The 17,009-nt window shown below is 43.1% G+C and overlaps 1 protein-coding gene across 6 annotated transcripts in view; it reads left to right on the top strand.

Annotated features, from left to right (window-relative positions):
* PLS3 (plastin 3) overlaps positions 1-14,692 on the top strand; it is an 87,943-nt gene extending 73,251 nt beyond the window's left edge. For all 6 annotated transcript variants that reach the window (XM_073358567.1, XM_073358572.1, XM_073358569.1 and 3 more), the window contains 12 exons: positions 192-324; positions 1,647-1,728; positions 2,455-2,620; positions 4,658-4,800; positions 6,786-6,881; positions 7,474-7,669; positions 8,428-8,506; positions 9,003-9,117; positions 9,248-9,381; positions 11,808-11,931; positions 12,320-12,444; positions 13,406-14,692. In XM_073358567.1, coding sequence (XP_073214668.1) covers positions 192-324; positions 1,647-1,728; positions 2,455-2,620; positions 4,658-4,800; positions 6,786-6,881; positions 7,474-7,669; positions 8,428-8,506; positions 9,003-9,117; positions 9,248-9,381; positions 11,808-11,931; positions 12,320-12,444; positions 13,406-13,538 — 1,526 coding nt within the window. In that variant the 3' untranslated portion in view covers positions 13,539-14,692. The remainder of the gene's footprint in view (positions 1-191; positions 325-1,646; positions 1,729-2,454; positions 2,621-4,657; positions 4,801-6,785; positions 6,882-7,473; positions 7,670-8,427; positions 8,507-9,002; positions 9,118-9,247; positions 9,382-11,807; positions 11,932-12,319; positions 12,445-13,405) is intronic.
* Positions 14,693-17,009: the final 2,317 nt, after the last annotated feature.

Raw genomic sequence — 17,009 nt, 5'->3', positions numbered from 1 at the left:
ACTGATGCAGCAAGCCAAAGGTGACGGGGCTCTGAACAGCCAAGCCTAGAGGTGCCGGGGCTCAGCCCTGGCACAAATGAAGCGCTGTGACAAAGAAAGTGAAAATGTAGTACAATAATTACTGTGCACAGTTCAAACGTATGCTATGCCGTAAAAAGCCTACATTTGCTTTACAATTGCACTCGTTTTAGAGGAAGAAAAATATGCCTTTGTAAACTGGATAAACAAAGCCTTGGAAAATGATCCCGACTGCAGGCATGTTATTCCAATGAATCCAAATACAGATGACCTCTTCAAAGCTGTTGGAGATGGGATTGTACTATGGTAAGTCTGTTTCCTACAGAAGCCCTGTCATTGGGACTTGACTCTTCAATCTAGGCTGCTTTTCTGACCCTGTATGTTTGGATAGAATTCGTAGCTCATATAAAAAGGGGTACGTAGCCACTTCAGACTTTCAGTGCAAGAGCATGCTTTTGCTTTGCTGCCAGCTTTGATGACGTGGGGGAAACTGGTGTTATATATTGTCTGTGGATTCTCGCTTCACTCTTTGGGTCTTGTTACACACACTGACTTCAGAAAAGTCTGTCCTACAAAAACCCAGCTACATTCATGGATGCACAGAAATGTGTGACAGTGACCTGTGGGGGCATGTTCTGACATCAGTCCAGTTTCCTTACATACCTGCATCTCGAAGCACTGTCATGTCCCGTGTTGGAAGCCTCAACAGAGGCTAAGGATGAAATGCATCTAGCAACAGGATCTCTGAATACCCGATCTACTTCCCATTGGCTCTAATGATAGCTGGATTAGGCTCTAGGACGAAGGTGGGGCCCATTAGTAGGGAAACTTGCTCTGCTGTTCACTGCAAAATGTGGAGTCTACTCTCCAGGGCCATCAAATAGCCTACATTTTCACTCTGTAGAAACGGCTTTTAGATTGAAAAGCAAGGTGACATGGTATTCCAGCGGCACTGTAGCAAAAGGCGGAAGATCTACTCTAGGTTAGGCATTGCCTATTTTCACTTTGATGATGTCTTTACCTGCCTTGTTTTGACACCTGCCGATCTGTGATCTACAAGTAGGTCCAAGTGGGGAATAATTTATAATGTACAGCAAAACCTCTGCTTCGACTCCTCTTGCCTGTAGATGCAGGAAGCATTGCTCTACACGCTGAGTAGTAGAAAAACCCATTCTGAGCCTTTTGTGAATTCGCATCACACGCCATCTCTTCCAAATGTTTGCACTGTCTGGGTTTTTATTTTGGAATTCCTATTTAATATTAGCACGGTCTCTCCCTTCTAGGTATGCTGAAACACACAACGGGGTTAAATTGGAAGAAAACAAGTCTTCCCTCTAGAATTTACAGCAGAATAATGGGTCTTCACTAGTTTGCTGATGGTATTCTGATAATTCATCTGTTTTTACTCAAGCAACTGATCTAGTTCAGTGGTGGCTGTTACTGTGTTTAAAGTTTCATCAGGCTTAACTATAAATTACAAATACATTCTTGATGTCCCAAATCTAAACCTTTTATTTCAAACAACTGAGTACAAAGTGTCTGATCAAATCTCATTGTTCTGTTTATTTGCAACAACTTGTGTTAGGATTAAGCGCTTAATGGTGTTTGAATATTTTTGTCTTTGTCAGTAAAATGATCAATCTTTCTGTTCCGGATACAATTGACGAAAGAGCAATCAACAAGAAAAAACTCACACCATTTATAATTCAGGTATGGTATAATATACTTTCATGATCTCTTACAAAGATTGAAATCACACAGGGTTTGTGAGGGGAGATTAATACAGCAACTCACGGAATTAATTCAGGACTCTGGTCCAGAGCAGAGATCAGTTTTAATTGTATTTAATAATTTAAAGGAATCTCTGTACTGTGCATTAAATGGAAATCTTAGTGCAAAGGGTAATGTTCTGTAAATATTCGTAAGGGCACGAGGAATGACGTAATGCCAAAAGCTGCTAAAGGTCCCCTTCACAGACTTTATCAAAACTGAAATGCTGTAGCAATCTACGTACCTCAAGGTTTATGCTGCTATTCTCAGAAGGGAGGCCGATAGCTGTGCATGTATGTTTGTATTAGAATACACAACGTAGTAAATTGATACGTGTTGTAATACACAAACCTGTGTGTGCACATGTAACATTTTAATGCACACTTTGATGTTCCAATCTTAATCTTGTTGATGCCACTTGATGTGACTCAGAGGCTGAAACTAAAAACCAGAGACTGAAATTAAACCCTTGGGTCTAATTCAGTTCTTATTAATTCAGTCCACTTCCATGAGACTTCTTTTAAAATACTCCCTTGGAGTCTAATGCAGCTGTAGTTACTGTAAAACTGCAAGTTTTCTTCTACTAAAAGCAGGGAAGTCCCCAGGCTGTCTGCACGGAACAAAAGGCAGAGAGAGAGACCTCTCATTTAGCTCTCTTGTTTACAGGAGAACTTGAACTTGGCATTGAATTCCGCCTCCGCCATTGGGTGTCATGTTGTCAATATTGGAGCAGAGGACTTGAGGGAAGGGAAACCACATCTGGTGCTGGGGCTTCTCTGGCAGATTATTAAGATTGGCTTGTTTGCCGACATCGAACTCAGCAGAAATGAAGGTAGTAACACACTGCAAATCATTGTTTATCCTTAGTCAAGCCTAACCTTAGGGTGACCAGATAGCAAGTGTGAATTGGGATGGAGGTGGGGAGTAATCAGTTGCTTATATAAGACCAAGCCCCTGGTCACCTGATCTGCCTGATCTTGACCTACTGTCCCGTGGGGAGGGGGAATATCTGAACGAGACTTGAAATTACTCATTTCAGCGGCACAGCTCAGCCTGACAGACGTTGTCTTTCAGCAGCAGGTCCTTCATGCCACATTCTTCTCATCCAGCCAATCTACTCTTCATTTTTCTTCCCCTTCTCTGCAAAGGGACTTCTTTTACTGCTCACTTTGATTGTGAAGAGCCTGCTTTGGGCTCTCGGACTGAGAGGCCATTAACCCTCCCAGGACTCTATGGAGTTGGCTGGAATAGGCTGGATGGCACGTGCGGGTAGCATGGGCACCTTTCAGCTGTAGCAGTAGCCACAAGGTTTTCTTGTCACGGGTCCACCTTGAGCTAAACCAGTGCAAGCCTCAAAAGGTGTGAATGAGCTCGTGTTCTTTGAGCAATGATAAATTCTGACTGGGAATGGGGGAACCGCTAAATGTCCATAGACCATTAATTAGATGTGTTTCTATCTGCAAGTAGATGTTCTCAAATCACAGGGCACCATTGTGTGATGCTTAGAGCTGGTCAAAAAGCATGTCTTCTTTTCTCAGATTTGTTGTAATTAAAACTTTCTGGCTTTTTGACAAAAACCTCCCAAAACTGACTTTGTTGCTCTTTTTTTTTTTTAACCAAATGGAAATTTTCACAAAACCATTTTTTTTTGTCATGATTAAATGAAAAATATTCAACCTGGTCTGTGAGTGTCCACTGTGTCTGTCCTGAGTGTATCGATGCTAGCGTGCCCCTTGCTTTAAAACACCAGGCATCAAAGAGCAAGTGCATTCACACTCTATTTCGTTATGTCCTGGTGCACCTCTCCAGTTGTTGGAGAAGTTTGTTACAAGACAGATCTTGCTTACTGAATATGTAGCCAGCTGACTCAAATAAAAGGTGTAGTCTTTCAATCACAATCTTGAAACTGGATTGGATGTCAAATCAAGCAAAATTTCTGGCTACCTGGTGGTTATGGCATGTGGACTTGTGACATCAGCTCTTCTAAGCGAGGCAGAATTGGACCACGCCAGAACTTGGATGGGAACCCCTTCCATGCCAGCAGTGGTGTTAGTCATTCGGCGAGTGGCATTTTCTTGGTAGAGCTCGAAACACTGACTCTTAAGGGGAGACTTCGGAAGATGTTTGGATCACAAATAACTGCACATTGGCAGTTTCCCTTCTTCGACCACCTAAATTCCCCTGGCACCTTTTGGTAGGGTAGCTTAGCTTTCCTTTCCCTTGTCAAAGACCGTACAGTGATGCTGCAGGATGCCTGCCACATGTAGCTGCTAAGTGATCCCACCAGTCAACAAGCTCTGGGATCCTTGTGGGCTTACTGTGTCACACAAAGGCTTCTGTGTGACTTTGGTTTTCTTTGTATTACATTTTCCCCTCCCCTGTCCCTGCCAATGTAAGCAGCCCTTGGGTATAGAATTTCCAAATCCCCTGCCTAATGCGCGTCGGCAATGGATTCACGGCAGTGGTGGTGATTTTTCAGAAAAACATGTGAAATCGCATACACACTGATTTTTTATAATGGAAGGGCCATGTACCAGATAAGCCAGTTAAATTGCCTCGATCTGGAGGGTTGTAACTGGAGCTGATCAACAAATGTAAGTATTTTCTGGAGGGGAAAAATAAAATCCCTTCTAGAAAGATGTTGCATGGAAAAGTACGATTTTTTAAAAATTATTTTTATTGGCAGTACCAAGGTATGTTGGCAGAATCTGAAATTATTAGAGGAAAAACTTGGATATGGTCAGTCATTTTTTGTCCAAAAATACTTGGGTGACATTTTTTTCAGCCAGCTCTAGCTGTAACTTAGAAGAAGTCCCTGTTTTTAAAAAGCAGTACTGTCCTGTATTTAGGCACATCTGTTTTCTTCCAGCTTTGGCTGCCTTACTTCGCGATGGTGAGACTTTGGAGGATCTTATGAAACTGTCCCCAGAAGAGCTGCTTCTAAGATGGGCCAACTTCCATTTGGAAAATGCAGGGTGGCAGAAAATCAATAATTTCAGCTCCGACATCAAGGTAATTGGAGCTCCGCTTCTGTGAGGCGCAGCCAGGTGCATCTGAGCCAGGTTGCTGGGGTGAAGTATGTGTGTGTGATTGATTGGGCAGTACTTGCTTCTTTCCTGAATTCTTACATAAATTGTTAACCAGTTGGGCCTTGATCCTGCAAACACACACATGCTTTTAACTTCACTGCCCTGAGTTTGATTTCAATGAGACTCTCAGGTTGGTAAAGCGAAGTATCTCTTAGTGTTTGCAGGATCCAGGGCTGCTTTACTTCAACATAAGAGCTGACCCTGTCCTCGTACAGTAGAGAAACGACAACTAGCGTACTTAGGGGTTCTGCCCTTGAATCCTCTCTGCTTGGTACTGATTCTCCAGCCATAAAAACGAGTGTGGTGTATCTTTGTTGTTTATGGATGCCTTCATTTTCAAAAGCTGCAGATACCAGTTCAAAAGCCCTTAAGGGTTTTTACTGTACGAGCGGGGAAGCAGTACATAGCTAGGATGCTTTCATGTGGCTAAAAGGCACATTCTCAAGACGGTTCTCTTTCAGAAGCTGTTTTCAAGGGTCTGTAGAAAGCACTGGATTAAAACTCATCCAAAAACATGGGGAAAATGTTCACAAAATGTTTTGACCGTTTCTGCAGGGGAGAGCTCGTTCATTGTATGGAAATGCTAACCCTTGTTAGCAAATACTGATACTTTACCTGAGAAGTACTGGCTGAGGCACTGCAGGGACCTCTAGTCCTGTAGCCTTCACATGGGACCTGGTGAAATGGGGGGTAGGTGGGGGAAGACATGTCTCCTAGAGGGCCTCAACCCTGATGCTAGTGGCTGATCTTGTGGCTTCCTTCCAGCTAGCAGCCCTCCTGGGTGTGATGACTTGTGAACTTTATACAGCAAGGGCTCCAAACATGCCTGGAATCCAGTGACATGCCTACGGATTGGGGGGTTAGAAGCAAGTGATTTTATGTGACTTTTTAAAAATATTTAAAACTTTCTTCTGCCTAAAGGGAGCTTCCTTTGGTGCAGGGAGTAAATCGATGCCTAACGCTGGCTGGGGGTGCAGAGAATGCTGCATAAACTTTCAATTTTTTCCCCCCATTTTCAAAATTAGAAAAACTCCAAGTGCTCTGCCCAGACAGCTCTGCTCAGTGCAGGCTCCCAGCTGGTAGGCTCTCGTGGGACACTTCATGGTCCCAGTAAGGGAAAGTGTTTTAGTTCTTCATTTTTCCTCTCTCTCTCAAAAAAACAAGCTCAGGCCTGTATCTCCCCCCCCCACTCCCCCGCTTCCCACTAGACGAAAGGTTTGTACCCCCAAATCATCTCTGGAATGGCTAAAACGTTCATGTGAATACACAAAACTCATATCTTGTCTTGGGATCTGCTTTAAGAGAAAAACCCAAACCCTGCATTTTGTAAATGTGATGCAACAAGAAAAACCTGCAGGCTCCATGTAGTCAAAATATCAACAACGCTGTCTTCTCTTTACTGGTTTCCTTTAGGAATGTGGTAGCCCTGCAGAAGGATCCCTTTCTGATTTGAGGTGGGGAGGATGTGCCAATGTGCCTGAGAAATTATATAGTAATTGGCATCAGGAGCATGAAGCTACTCTAGAGGTCAATCTATATGGGCTGGATCTCTGCAGGCAGTTGTTTAAGACCAGGACCTCCAACTTGCATTTTTTTTTTTTTTTTTTTTTGCAGATTGTGGTGGTGTAAAATATTCAATACTGACCAGTTATTTTTGACCGTTTAAGTGCTGGTTTATGGTTCTAACACTGGCTTAATGTTTCTAACTTTGTTCTTCTTCCCGCTCATGCCTCCGGGATTTCTGCTGTGGTGCTCTTTCCCTCTTTCTTATCTGTCAAGCTCACTGACTTCAGTAATTCAGTCAAGGTATTGTATTCAGTGACCTGAATCAGACAAGTCTGCGATGTAATGTTCGTGTGTGTTCAGCACCATGTGGGAGAGTTGAATATGCCACTTAATCCATTTCAGGATTCGAGAGCCTATTTCCATCTCCTCAACCAAATTGCACCAAAGGGACAGAAAGAAGACGAGCTGCAGATTGACATTAACATGTCTGGTTTCAATGTAAGTACTCAGTACATCTGTCTGGGTTTTTTTCCTTGTCCTTATGCTGTAAAACTGAAAGCTGGGTATGGACTTTGCAGGCTGCTTATGGCCTCTTGATCGCCTGGTGATTGTCAGACTTAGAATAAATAAAATATCAGTGTGGGGAAAGCAAGACAGACACACATCTGGTATCCAGTTAAATGAGGACATGTTTAGACCTGGGCATTAACGGCCAGTGTAACAATTGGAGTAAACCAAATGTCTGAGAATTCAGTCGTCTTTATACCTGGTGATATATTTGTGAGCATGCTGAATCATGAGTTCTAATTATTATTCTAGCTGGCTACTGTAAAGCTTGAGAGGGGAGCTTTCTAACCAAGCGGGTAGATGGTGACCAGTGCATCCATACGCTATGGCTTATTACTACAATATTTATTCATTGCTTTGCTTTTATTTGGCCTAGTTAGTCAATGCCCCATATCTCCTGAAAGCAGGTGGACTTGTGTATTCAGTCCAGCAAAGGCAGTGTTCAGGAAGAAGTTCCTGCTCTTTATAGCTGAGTGACGTCCTCCAAATCTGCTGGCTATTCATGCTTCTGTCACCCCAACAGGAGAAGGATGACTTGAAGAGAGCAGAATACATGCTTCAGCAGGCAGACAGACTGGGCTGCAGACAGTTTGTTACCCCTGCTGATGTTGTCAGTGGGAATCCCAAACTGAACTTAGCCTTCGTTGCAAACTTGTTCAACAAGTATCCGGCACTTACCAAGCCAGAAAATCAGGACATCGATTGGACACTACTGGAAGGTGATAAAACTTCTCTCCTATCATGATGTGTGAAGGAACAATACCTAATGGAAATGGTTTGTACCACAAAAGGCTTTTAGCATTCTGATGAGCCATCAGGCTTTTAAGAGTGCAAGTAACGAAAGGTTCAGCCTGATGGTGTTTCGTTTTCAGCGATGCTGTTTACCAGTGTCTGCGTGTGACCAACTCTTCTTGCGTATTGGCACGGGGGTCAGATACCAGGCTGTGCACTGAAGTGTGACTGTAGAGTTACCTATAGTGTGCTTTAAAGAGACTAATCAACCCCCACAACAGTGCTGAGAGGCTGGGAAGGTAGGAGTCCATGTGTAGATGGGTTACCGGAGACACTGAGCTGTTGCTTTTAGGGGCATCGCTGAAAGCACTGGGCTGCCTGGTTCTCGGCCATTTATTATTAATGCTAATAATTTAATGGTGCGTAGTCTCACCCGGGGTATTGCACCGCTTACCGGTCGTGCATACATCATAGTCCGTTTTATTGACCCTAAACTTCTTAACTTCCCAAATCCTAGTTAGATCTTTCAGCATTGAGAAAAGATGTCCAGGTAGCTGCCCTACAAGTTGGTCCTTTTATGAATCATTATGGAGGCAACTGGTTTTCAACCTTCAATGTAAGCTGCCTGGTATGGCGCTTCCTGCCAGGGCAGGTGGGATGCTCCGTGTCCGAAAGGCATGATTTCTCTCCAGAGTGGTGAGAGGCACCCGAACAGGCGGCATAATGTCTGTCTCCTTTAACGTAGGAGAGACACGTGAAGAAAGGACCTTCCGTAACTGGATGAACTCTCTCGGTGTGAATCCACACGTAAACCATCTGTATGGGTAGGTTTTCTGCATCTTTCTTCCACTAGAGCTGTTGGCTTTTGATCGAATGCAACTTTAGTTCATTTAAATGTAGGGTTTCTTTTTTGGTCGACTAAGAATTGAAGTAGGTATTTGAACCTGTTCAGATCTCTTTGGTTGTGTTTAAGGATACATTAGGGCACCTAGAGCCTTGGATAGGTGTCTTTCTTTTTCTTTTTAAATTAAAACTACCTAAAACAGGTGGTTCTCAGTAAAACTGCAAGACTAGTCAGTATATCAGCTGCCAGTCACTCTGGAGATGCACTGGAATCTAGATTTGCCATATGATAGCCAGGGTTTATGTCCCCATGTCAGAAGGTGGGAGAAGTTTGATATTTTACTCTGGGGTGGTTGTTTGCTTCTTTTTTGCACTGTTGTAACATAATTAGTCATAACATTAAATGTAAACCTAAGGAAAGTCAAGATATGCCTCACTCTCAGAACACCAGGGCTAACCAATGCTAATCCATTCTAGTGACCTGCAAGATGCACTAGTAATATTGCAACTATATGAAAAGATCAAAGTTCCTGTCGACTGGAATAAGGTTAACAAGCCACCGTACCCCAAGCTTGGTGCAAACATGAAGAAGGTGAGAACTTTAGGTTACTGTAAGAACAATAACAAGCCTAGGTTAGAAATGTAAGATTTGGAAGCCTCGTTGTATATACATTTCAAATTCTGTTTGTTCTTGTACATATTTTTTTTCCCTGTGCGTGTAGCTCGAAAACTGTAACTACGCAGTGGATTTGGGAAAGCGTCCGGCCAAATTCTCTCTGGTGGGCATTGGTGGACAGGACCTGAATGATGGAAACCAAACACTGACGCTAGCTTTAGTCTGGCAGTTGATGAGGAGGTACAAAGCTCGTTTAAAATATCTAAACTGTGTGAATACAGCATTTGAGTGTAACATAGTGTATCCCATGCTCCCTGCTCTCCCTCCCTCTATGGGGGAGACCACAGATAGAGATCTGACAAAATACTTCTAGAGCTCAGAACTTCTCTCACTCCCCCCCCCCCCCAATTGAAAAGGGAAAAACAGCAACAAATTTCAGTTTTTTTGAAACTTTTTTAAAATTTTTTTGTTCTGAAATTGTGGGGTAAAAAGCCTCCCCCACCAACCCCCGGCCTTTCCTTTTTTTAAACCCCCTGTGGCAGAGGTGGGCAAACTATGGCCCGCGGGACCGTCCTGCCCGGCCCTTGAGCTCCTGGCCAGGGAGGCTAGCCCCTGGCCCCTCCCCCACTGTGTCCCCCCGCCCTCAGCCTCAGTTTGCCGTGCCACCAGCGCTCTGGGCAGCGGGGCTGTGAGCTCCTGCCTCTCTGAAAGGCATCGTAAGGGAGCAGGGGGGTTGAGTAAGGGGCAGGGAGTCCCAGGGGGCAGTCAGGGGACAGGGAACAGAGGGTTTGGATGGGACGGAGGTTCGGGGGGGGTCAGGGGATGGGGAACAGGGGGGGTTGGATAGATATGAGAATCCCGGGGGGGCTGTTAAGGGGTGGGGCAGTCGGGGATGGGGAGGTTGGATGGGGGTGGGGTTCCAGGGGGCAGTTAGAGGCAAGGGTCCTGGAAGGGGGTGGTCAGGGGACAAGGAGCAGGGGGGGTTGGATGGGTTGGGAGTTGTGAGGGGGGCAGTCAGGGGGTGGGAAGTGGGACAGGGTGGATAGGGGGTGGGGGCCAGGCTATTTGGGGAGGCACAGCCTTCCCTACCCGGCCCGCCATACAGTTTTGCAACCCCGATGTGGCCCTTGGGCCAGAAGGTTTGCCCACCCCTGCCCTATGGGGGAAAAGGAAATAAACAAAGTGATATTTTTTCCCACTAAAATGAAAAACTTAATGACAAATTCTTTATTAAATGGAAAAAGCTATTTTCCAGGAATTTATTACAATTAACTAGCATTTTAAAGCCAGCTCTAAATGATTCTAGTAAGATACAAAACTGAAAATATGTATTGTACAGATCAAATGAGGCCACTTAATAACATTCAATATGCTAGCCAATATTTTCATTAATGATTTGGATATTGGAGTGGAGAGGGTGCTTATAACATTTGCAGAGGACACCAAGCTGGAACGGGTTGCAAGCACCTTCAGGGATAGGATTAGAATTCAAAAGGACCTTGACAAATTAGAGAATTGGTCTGAATTCAACGAGATGAAATACAATGAAGACAAATGCAAAACTACAAATTGGGGAATTACTGGCTAGAGAGTAATTCTGGAAAGGGTTTCAGAGTTCTAGTGGATCACAAATTGAATGAGTCAGCAATGTGATGCAGTTGTGAAAAGGCAAATGTCATTCTGGAGTGTGTTAGGAGTGTTGTGTATAAGACACAGGGGGGAATTATCCTGCTCTACTCGGCACTGGTGAGGCCTCCGGTGGAGTTCTGTGTCCCGTTCTGGGCGCACGCTGTAGGAAAGATTTGGAAGAATTGGAGAGTATCCAAAGGAGAGCAACCGAAATGATTAAAGGTTTAGGTAAACTGACCTATGAGGAAAGGTGTGTTTTTTTTTTTGTTTTTTTTTTAAAAAAAGGGGGCATCTCTAGCCTTGAGACAATAAGATTGAGAAGGGACCTTCTAAGTCTTCACCTGTGTTAAGGGCAAAGAGCTGGGATCCATTGTCCGACTGTCAGTGCACATGGATAACAAGAAGTAACATAATCTGCAGCAAAGGAGATTTAGGTTAGATATTTGGGGAAGGTTTCTAATGCTAAGGGTAGTGAAGCACTAGCAATCGGGTTCCCAGGGAGGTTGTGGAATCTCCTTCATTGGAGGTTTTTAAGAATGGGTTAAATCAGTGGTTCTCCCCCTATTTATCATTGCGGGCTGCATATGCGTTACCTGGGTTGAGAACCACCGCATGCCCTACCTTTCTGTGATTTGGCTCTAAAGAATTTTATCTGCCTTTTTAGTAATGTAAAGCTTTGGGCGTGTTACCCCTCTGAAATAACTCCTGTCAACCCCAGTGCAGTCACTAGCTTCGTCTGAACTGATGGAGCTTAAAAAGTGACTAAATACACCGCATCAATTCAGTGTTATTCAGGGTGCCCTAACTGGTGGGGCACATTGAGAGGATGTTGGACAGCAGAATCTTTCTCTTCCCTTGTCCACCAAAGGTAATGTAGAGCAGAGGCTGAAGTCGGGGCTCCCAAGATGGGCCCGCAATTGCAGATTGCTCTTTTTTTGGCTCAGTAGCCTGAATCCTAGACTGCATTGAGAACATGGCTTTGTTCCTGAACCATATCTACCCTGCGCTGTAAGGAACTGTCTCCCACTCATTCTCAGATACACCCTGAATGTTCTCGAGGACCTTGGTGATGGTCAGAAAGCAAATGATGACATCATAGTAAACTGGGTGAACAGGACACTGAGAGAAGCTGGCAAGTCAACCTCCATTCAGAGCTTTAAGGTACCGGGCTCCTTTTTCCAATGGGAGGGGGACTGGCATCTCCTTTGCAATGCATTGTGTTACAGTGTCAGCCGCAGACTTGGGCACCTCCGTTGCAAGCCATTGAGGGACATGGGTGGAGATTTGCTGCCTGCAAACCAGTTATTGTTTGTTTAGCATAGTTTAAGCACTTAGCCGCAGCTAAACAGAATAATAATGGTAATGCGGCATTGTAACTGGCTTGGAAAGGATCCCCGGGGGGGGGGACTAATTATTAGTAGATGGTAGCAATTTTTTGACTGTTTAAAAAACCCTTAGTTTGGTTACCCATTCCACAATCAATTCCGCTGTTGTGGAATCAGAAACCAGACTTGTTGAATCCTCACTGTATGTCATTGTGTTCTTCTAGGACAAGACTATCAGCACTAGCTTGGCAGTGGTGGATTTAATAGATGCCATACAGCCTGGTTGTATCAACTATGATCTTGTAAAGACAGGTGACTTATCAGAAGATGACAAACAGAATAATGCTATGTAAGTGTCTGTAGTCTGTGAATGGTGCATTTTATTGCAAGAGTACTGCTGTCCTATTCATGACCTTCAGGCTGCAGATGGGTGTGCTCCAAAACCCACATTCTCAATCTTTTGCCATACTGGGATAGTCCAGCGACACCGTCCCATTTAGCAGGTCAGAAGGGCAGGCTTCTTGTGATGCCGGCTTTTGGAAGGAACAGAGAACTGCTTGAACAGTTTCTAGCAGTGTGATCCCCTATCCATTAGCAGATAGCCCTGTGAACAGATCAGATTCTCTCTAGTTTGGTTCAGATTGATTTAATAAATACTTGACCTGTATCTCAATATTTGAAATTTGAACTGTTGGACACATGGGTCACTATGGCAAGTCTGTTTCCTGGTGAGAACAGCACGAGTCTTCTTCAAAATAAGTTTCTAGTGGGAGTACTGAACTGGAAAGTTGAAACTTGCTTTCCATGAAGATTCTGTAATAACTGTAACAGCAAACTTTCAGGTAACTTTCAGTACTCTGCTTGCTTTAATATGGATAGAAAGCAAATGCAAGGAGCATGAACAGAAGGAGAGAGAGTTCAGAAACTTAACTATTCACCAATAAGGGTTAGTATTTATTTATCTTGAAGGGATATTGAATAACTCAAGGTATATGTATTACACTTTCTCATCAACTGTTTGTAGAATGGACTTAGGTTCAAAATATCAACATGTATATTAAAAACTACTAATTCTCTGTAATAAGGTTATTTTAAAATCAGTTGCTCTATATTAAAAACGCATGTATAAAACCAATCTACTTGCAAGATCTAAACAATCACACCTTGAAATCGGGGTTAATACCTTATTAAACTATGCGTTAGTGATCATTGAAATCGCGCTGCAATGGCTGGCTCTTTAGCTAACAAGTTCAGGTAAAAAGGGGATTTGAAATGTTTACATGTACTCATTTCTCTTGACTGGTGAATAGGTATGCTGTGTCCATGGCGAGAAGAATTGGAGCCAGAGTATACGCTCTTCCAGAAGACCTTGTGGAGGTGAAACCAAAGATGGTTATGACAGTGTTTGCCTGTTTGATGGGCAGAGGAATGAAGAAAGTGTAAGATGCTGACACACGTGCAAAAATCCCAACCTGCCACCCCAGTGCATGACTAGCTGATCAGCTGTGTCCGGGATGAAATGCTGTTGGCCTAAGAACTGTTGAAGTTTCAAGGATTCTCAGTTTTGCTTTGCAAGACTAGAACATTATCAACGTTTTCAGGGAAAGGAGTTTTTAACCAACAGATTTGCTCTTTTCCCAGAATGGAAGTTTGATTTAAAGTGCTCACGGGAATGCATTCATATCAGACCAGCATCTCAGAAAATGCTGCACTGGACCTATTTCTCAGATATTCTGTGTTTTTTTGCTTCTGAGGGTTGCTAAGGTGGTTGGCATGAATCTTAATAGAAACAAATTTCACTTGCTATCTAAAAGACAGTTTATCTTGTGTCTTGTGGTCAAATCTCGTGTGTTCTGGGTTTGAGCTTTTATTCCTTGCCTCTGTAACCATAAAGTTACAGAAGTAACTGGGATCTGTAGCGCAATTTATAAGGTTAAATGAGAAAATTATATTTCTGAAGATCAGTCTTCCTGCAGTATTCTCTCTACATGGTGCTTTTTTTATACACATAACAAATATTTTGATTACTTTACAAATAAAGCATAGTGTTTTTTTTCTTGCTACCTTTTATTTAAAGGTCTTTCAAGATAGAGTATATTTGAGAATACCACCTAAAACTCAGCCTCTCTGGCAGTAGTGGACATCTGATGGCATCCAATAACAACATGCTGATGGCATCATTACATCTGAGAATCCAAATGAATGCATTTTTGTACGCATCTTGGTTCAATTGTGTGCACCTAGAAAATAATTTTTACAAATCCTGCATGTAAACTTCTGTTACTTTTTTATTTAAAATGCTGTTGGGAATAAAACAATAAAACGCTGTAGGGTGGCTGTGAAGGGAATAGGCAAATATTATGAACAGCAGGGTTAAGTAATCTGAACTGCAAAGTGCCGAGACCTAAAACTATTTTTTACAAATATGCAGGAAGTGGTGTCACCAAAGAAGGAAGGAGCTGTATCCATAGGAGTTAATGTACTCTTGCTTTGGCAAGCTGTTGGCTGTATTTTGAGATCACATTGCTATTCTGAGCTATTCAAATGCTGTAATATGGTGGCAAAGCATTAGTTGAAATAAAAACATTTAAATACAAGCATCTTTTTTTGCATATTTAATATGATTCACACTTGTCAGTCTCTCCTTACTGACCATCCAATTTTACAACTTACTTCCATGGTTTGGACTTGTGGGATTTTTGTGCTGGTCTTTTGGTTTGCTTTCTGGGAGCTGCAGAAGAACTATTCTCCCCCCCCCCCCCACCCCCTTTCCCTTTTGCTCAGTGATGTTGGGGGCAAGGAAGGTTGACAGTAAATCTCAAGCTAGTTACTTTGTGAAAATGTTGTTAGTTATAACTGTGTTTTGTTTCTTGTTTAAAGATGACCTGCGAAGGGAATGCTATCCTGTACAACATCGGTGTCCTTATTCACCTTGACCCTTCCATAAAGGATGCTCAGAACACTAACCATTAGAAATCTTATATGGCTGTCTCCCTCTCCAGTGTGCTTACCCAGCATGTGCCCTTCTGGAGATGTCACAGCTACCACTGAACCCTCTTGAATTAGGGAGCTAGTTCATAAGTCAGAGGCTGGGTAAATGCTGTTTAGGCTGAGGTACTACTAGTCCCCAAAGGGCGTAATAAGGTCAAATTATGAGAGGGAATGGGGCCTTGGATCTGGCCTCTCCTGTTTGGTAAAACTGTAGCTGCTTGGCCAGCCCTGTGATCTAACTTCCCACAGGGGTTGGTGGAGCTGTAACATTGCCAGCGCGGTGCATGCCACGTGTTCTGCAACAGCATGGAGAAGTTAGTCGTGCAGCCAGATGTTGTGGGACCTTAAGAGGCAGGAAATTGGCCTTTGAGCAGAGGCTGGATACTGTCGTAGATCAAGCATTGGCGTGTCAATCCACATGGCCAGCATGGATGCAAATTTGTTAATTCAGTTTGCAATCCCTTTTGCTGATACTCTGCACTTCATGCCAGCTTTCATAAGCATCATTAGTGAGATGGTTGAAGTCTGTGCCCTAAGAGTGAATTCAGTGTTCACCAAAGGTGACAGATTAACCATCGCCCAACTTCCACAATGCAGTATAAAACTGTTCAGAGGACATGTTGGACTAACTTTTGTTTTAATTGTCCATAGTTGTCTCAGCTGTTTGCGAGAAGATCTTTGCTCCAGGCCTGGCCAGCATGCCATATGGTTTAAATGCACACAGATACCTAGACCTCTGTCTTTTAGCTTTTGTAAGTTTTCATCTATAATTAAGGCTGCAAGTTAGTGTTTGCAGAATTCTGGCAACATGTGAGAACCTTGCTTTGCTATGGAGCATACTGTGATCAAGTAAACATTTCCGTATGGGAAGTCCAGGTGATGATGATTTGAAGATTATGATAGGGAGCAGTATTAATGTGATTGATTACATATTTAACTTCCATTATCAGAGCATCTGATTCTAGTTCGTCTATGAAGTTGCCATCCTGATGGTCTCAGGGGAGGGAGATATGTCCTGTCAGGGCTGTTCTCTGTGTGTAGTGGGGGGTTGTGGTTTGTTTGGTTTTGCAATACTTGCTTTCTGTTATGAGTATTATTGTGTAAACTGCCAGATAAGGCTGTCCAAATATTTTCAATTCTTGGTGAAAGGTGACATTTTTACTGTCTAGATCATTTCGTTTCTCTAAAGACTTGCTGCGGCAAGTAACGATAGTCTTTAGAGCCAGCATGGAGAGGTGTAAAAGTGGAGATTCATCTAGGAGGAGTTTTTTGCAGAGTCAGATTTATTGTGCTTGGACCCTAGTAATGAGTGAGCCTTACAGCTCCTCTCTGCACTTATTCGTAATAATGCTGCTAATGTCTCCTAGCGAATGTATTGTGAAGAGGTGGCTTTTATACTTCAGCAAAAACATTTCCTAGGTATTCGTGGGTATAAATGCTGTCTGGCTATTTGAATAAAGCATTCTGACCTCTCCAATTTTTCCACTTTGAAACCCATATCTGTCTGGTCTTTTTAAAATTTCTTAATTACTGGTTTTCTCTTTAAATTTCTGCTTTTCTTAGCAGTATCCACACACACACACAAGATGATTTGAGGGCTCAGCTTCACTAAGAGTTCAAAAGTGAATTAAGTACTTGAGCTGCAGATGACTGACTTTCAGTGAATCTCTGTAATGCAGTTAACATCGGCCTGCATTCCTTGTCAGATTTATAATCTGTATAATGGAGACAGCAGAGCCGTATTTAAAGGGAAACCAGAAACCTTTTCAAACTAAGCAGCATGTCTGCTTTCAAAGGGCCATGCGAAGCAGCAAATGTCCAGTCAGATGTGTGTAGCTTGTGAAGCAAAGTGCGTACGGTTACAGTGTGGTGCACCTATTGATAAATGTCACCATTTTGTGAGGTACATGGGCACGAAGAGTG

This window comes from Lepidochelys kempii, chromosome 9 (assembly GCF_965140265.1).
Source record: "Lepidochelys kempii isolate rLepKem1 chromosome 9, rLepKem1.hap2, whole genome shotgun sequence".
NCBI lineage: Eukaryota > Metazoa > Chordata > Testudines > Cheloniidae > Lepidochelys > Lepidochelys kempii.
This window is presented reverse-complemented; position numbering and strand designations above follow the sequence as displayed.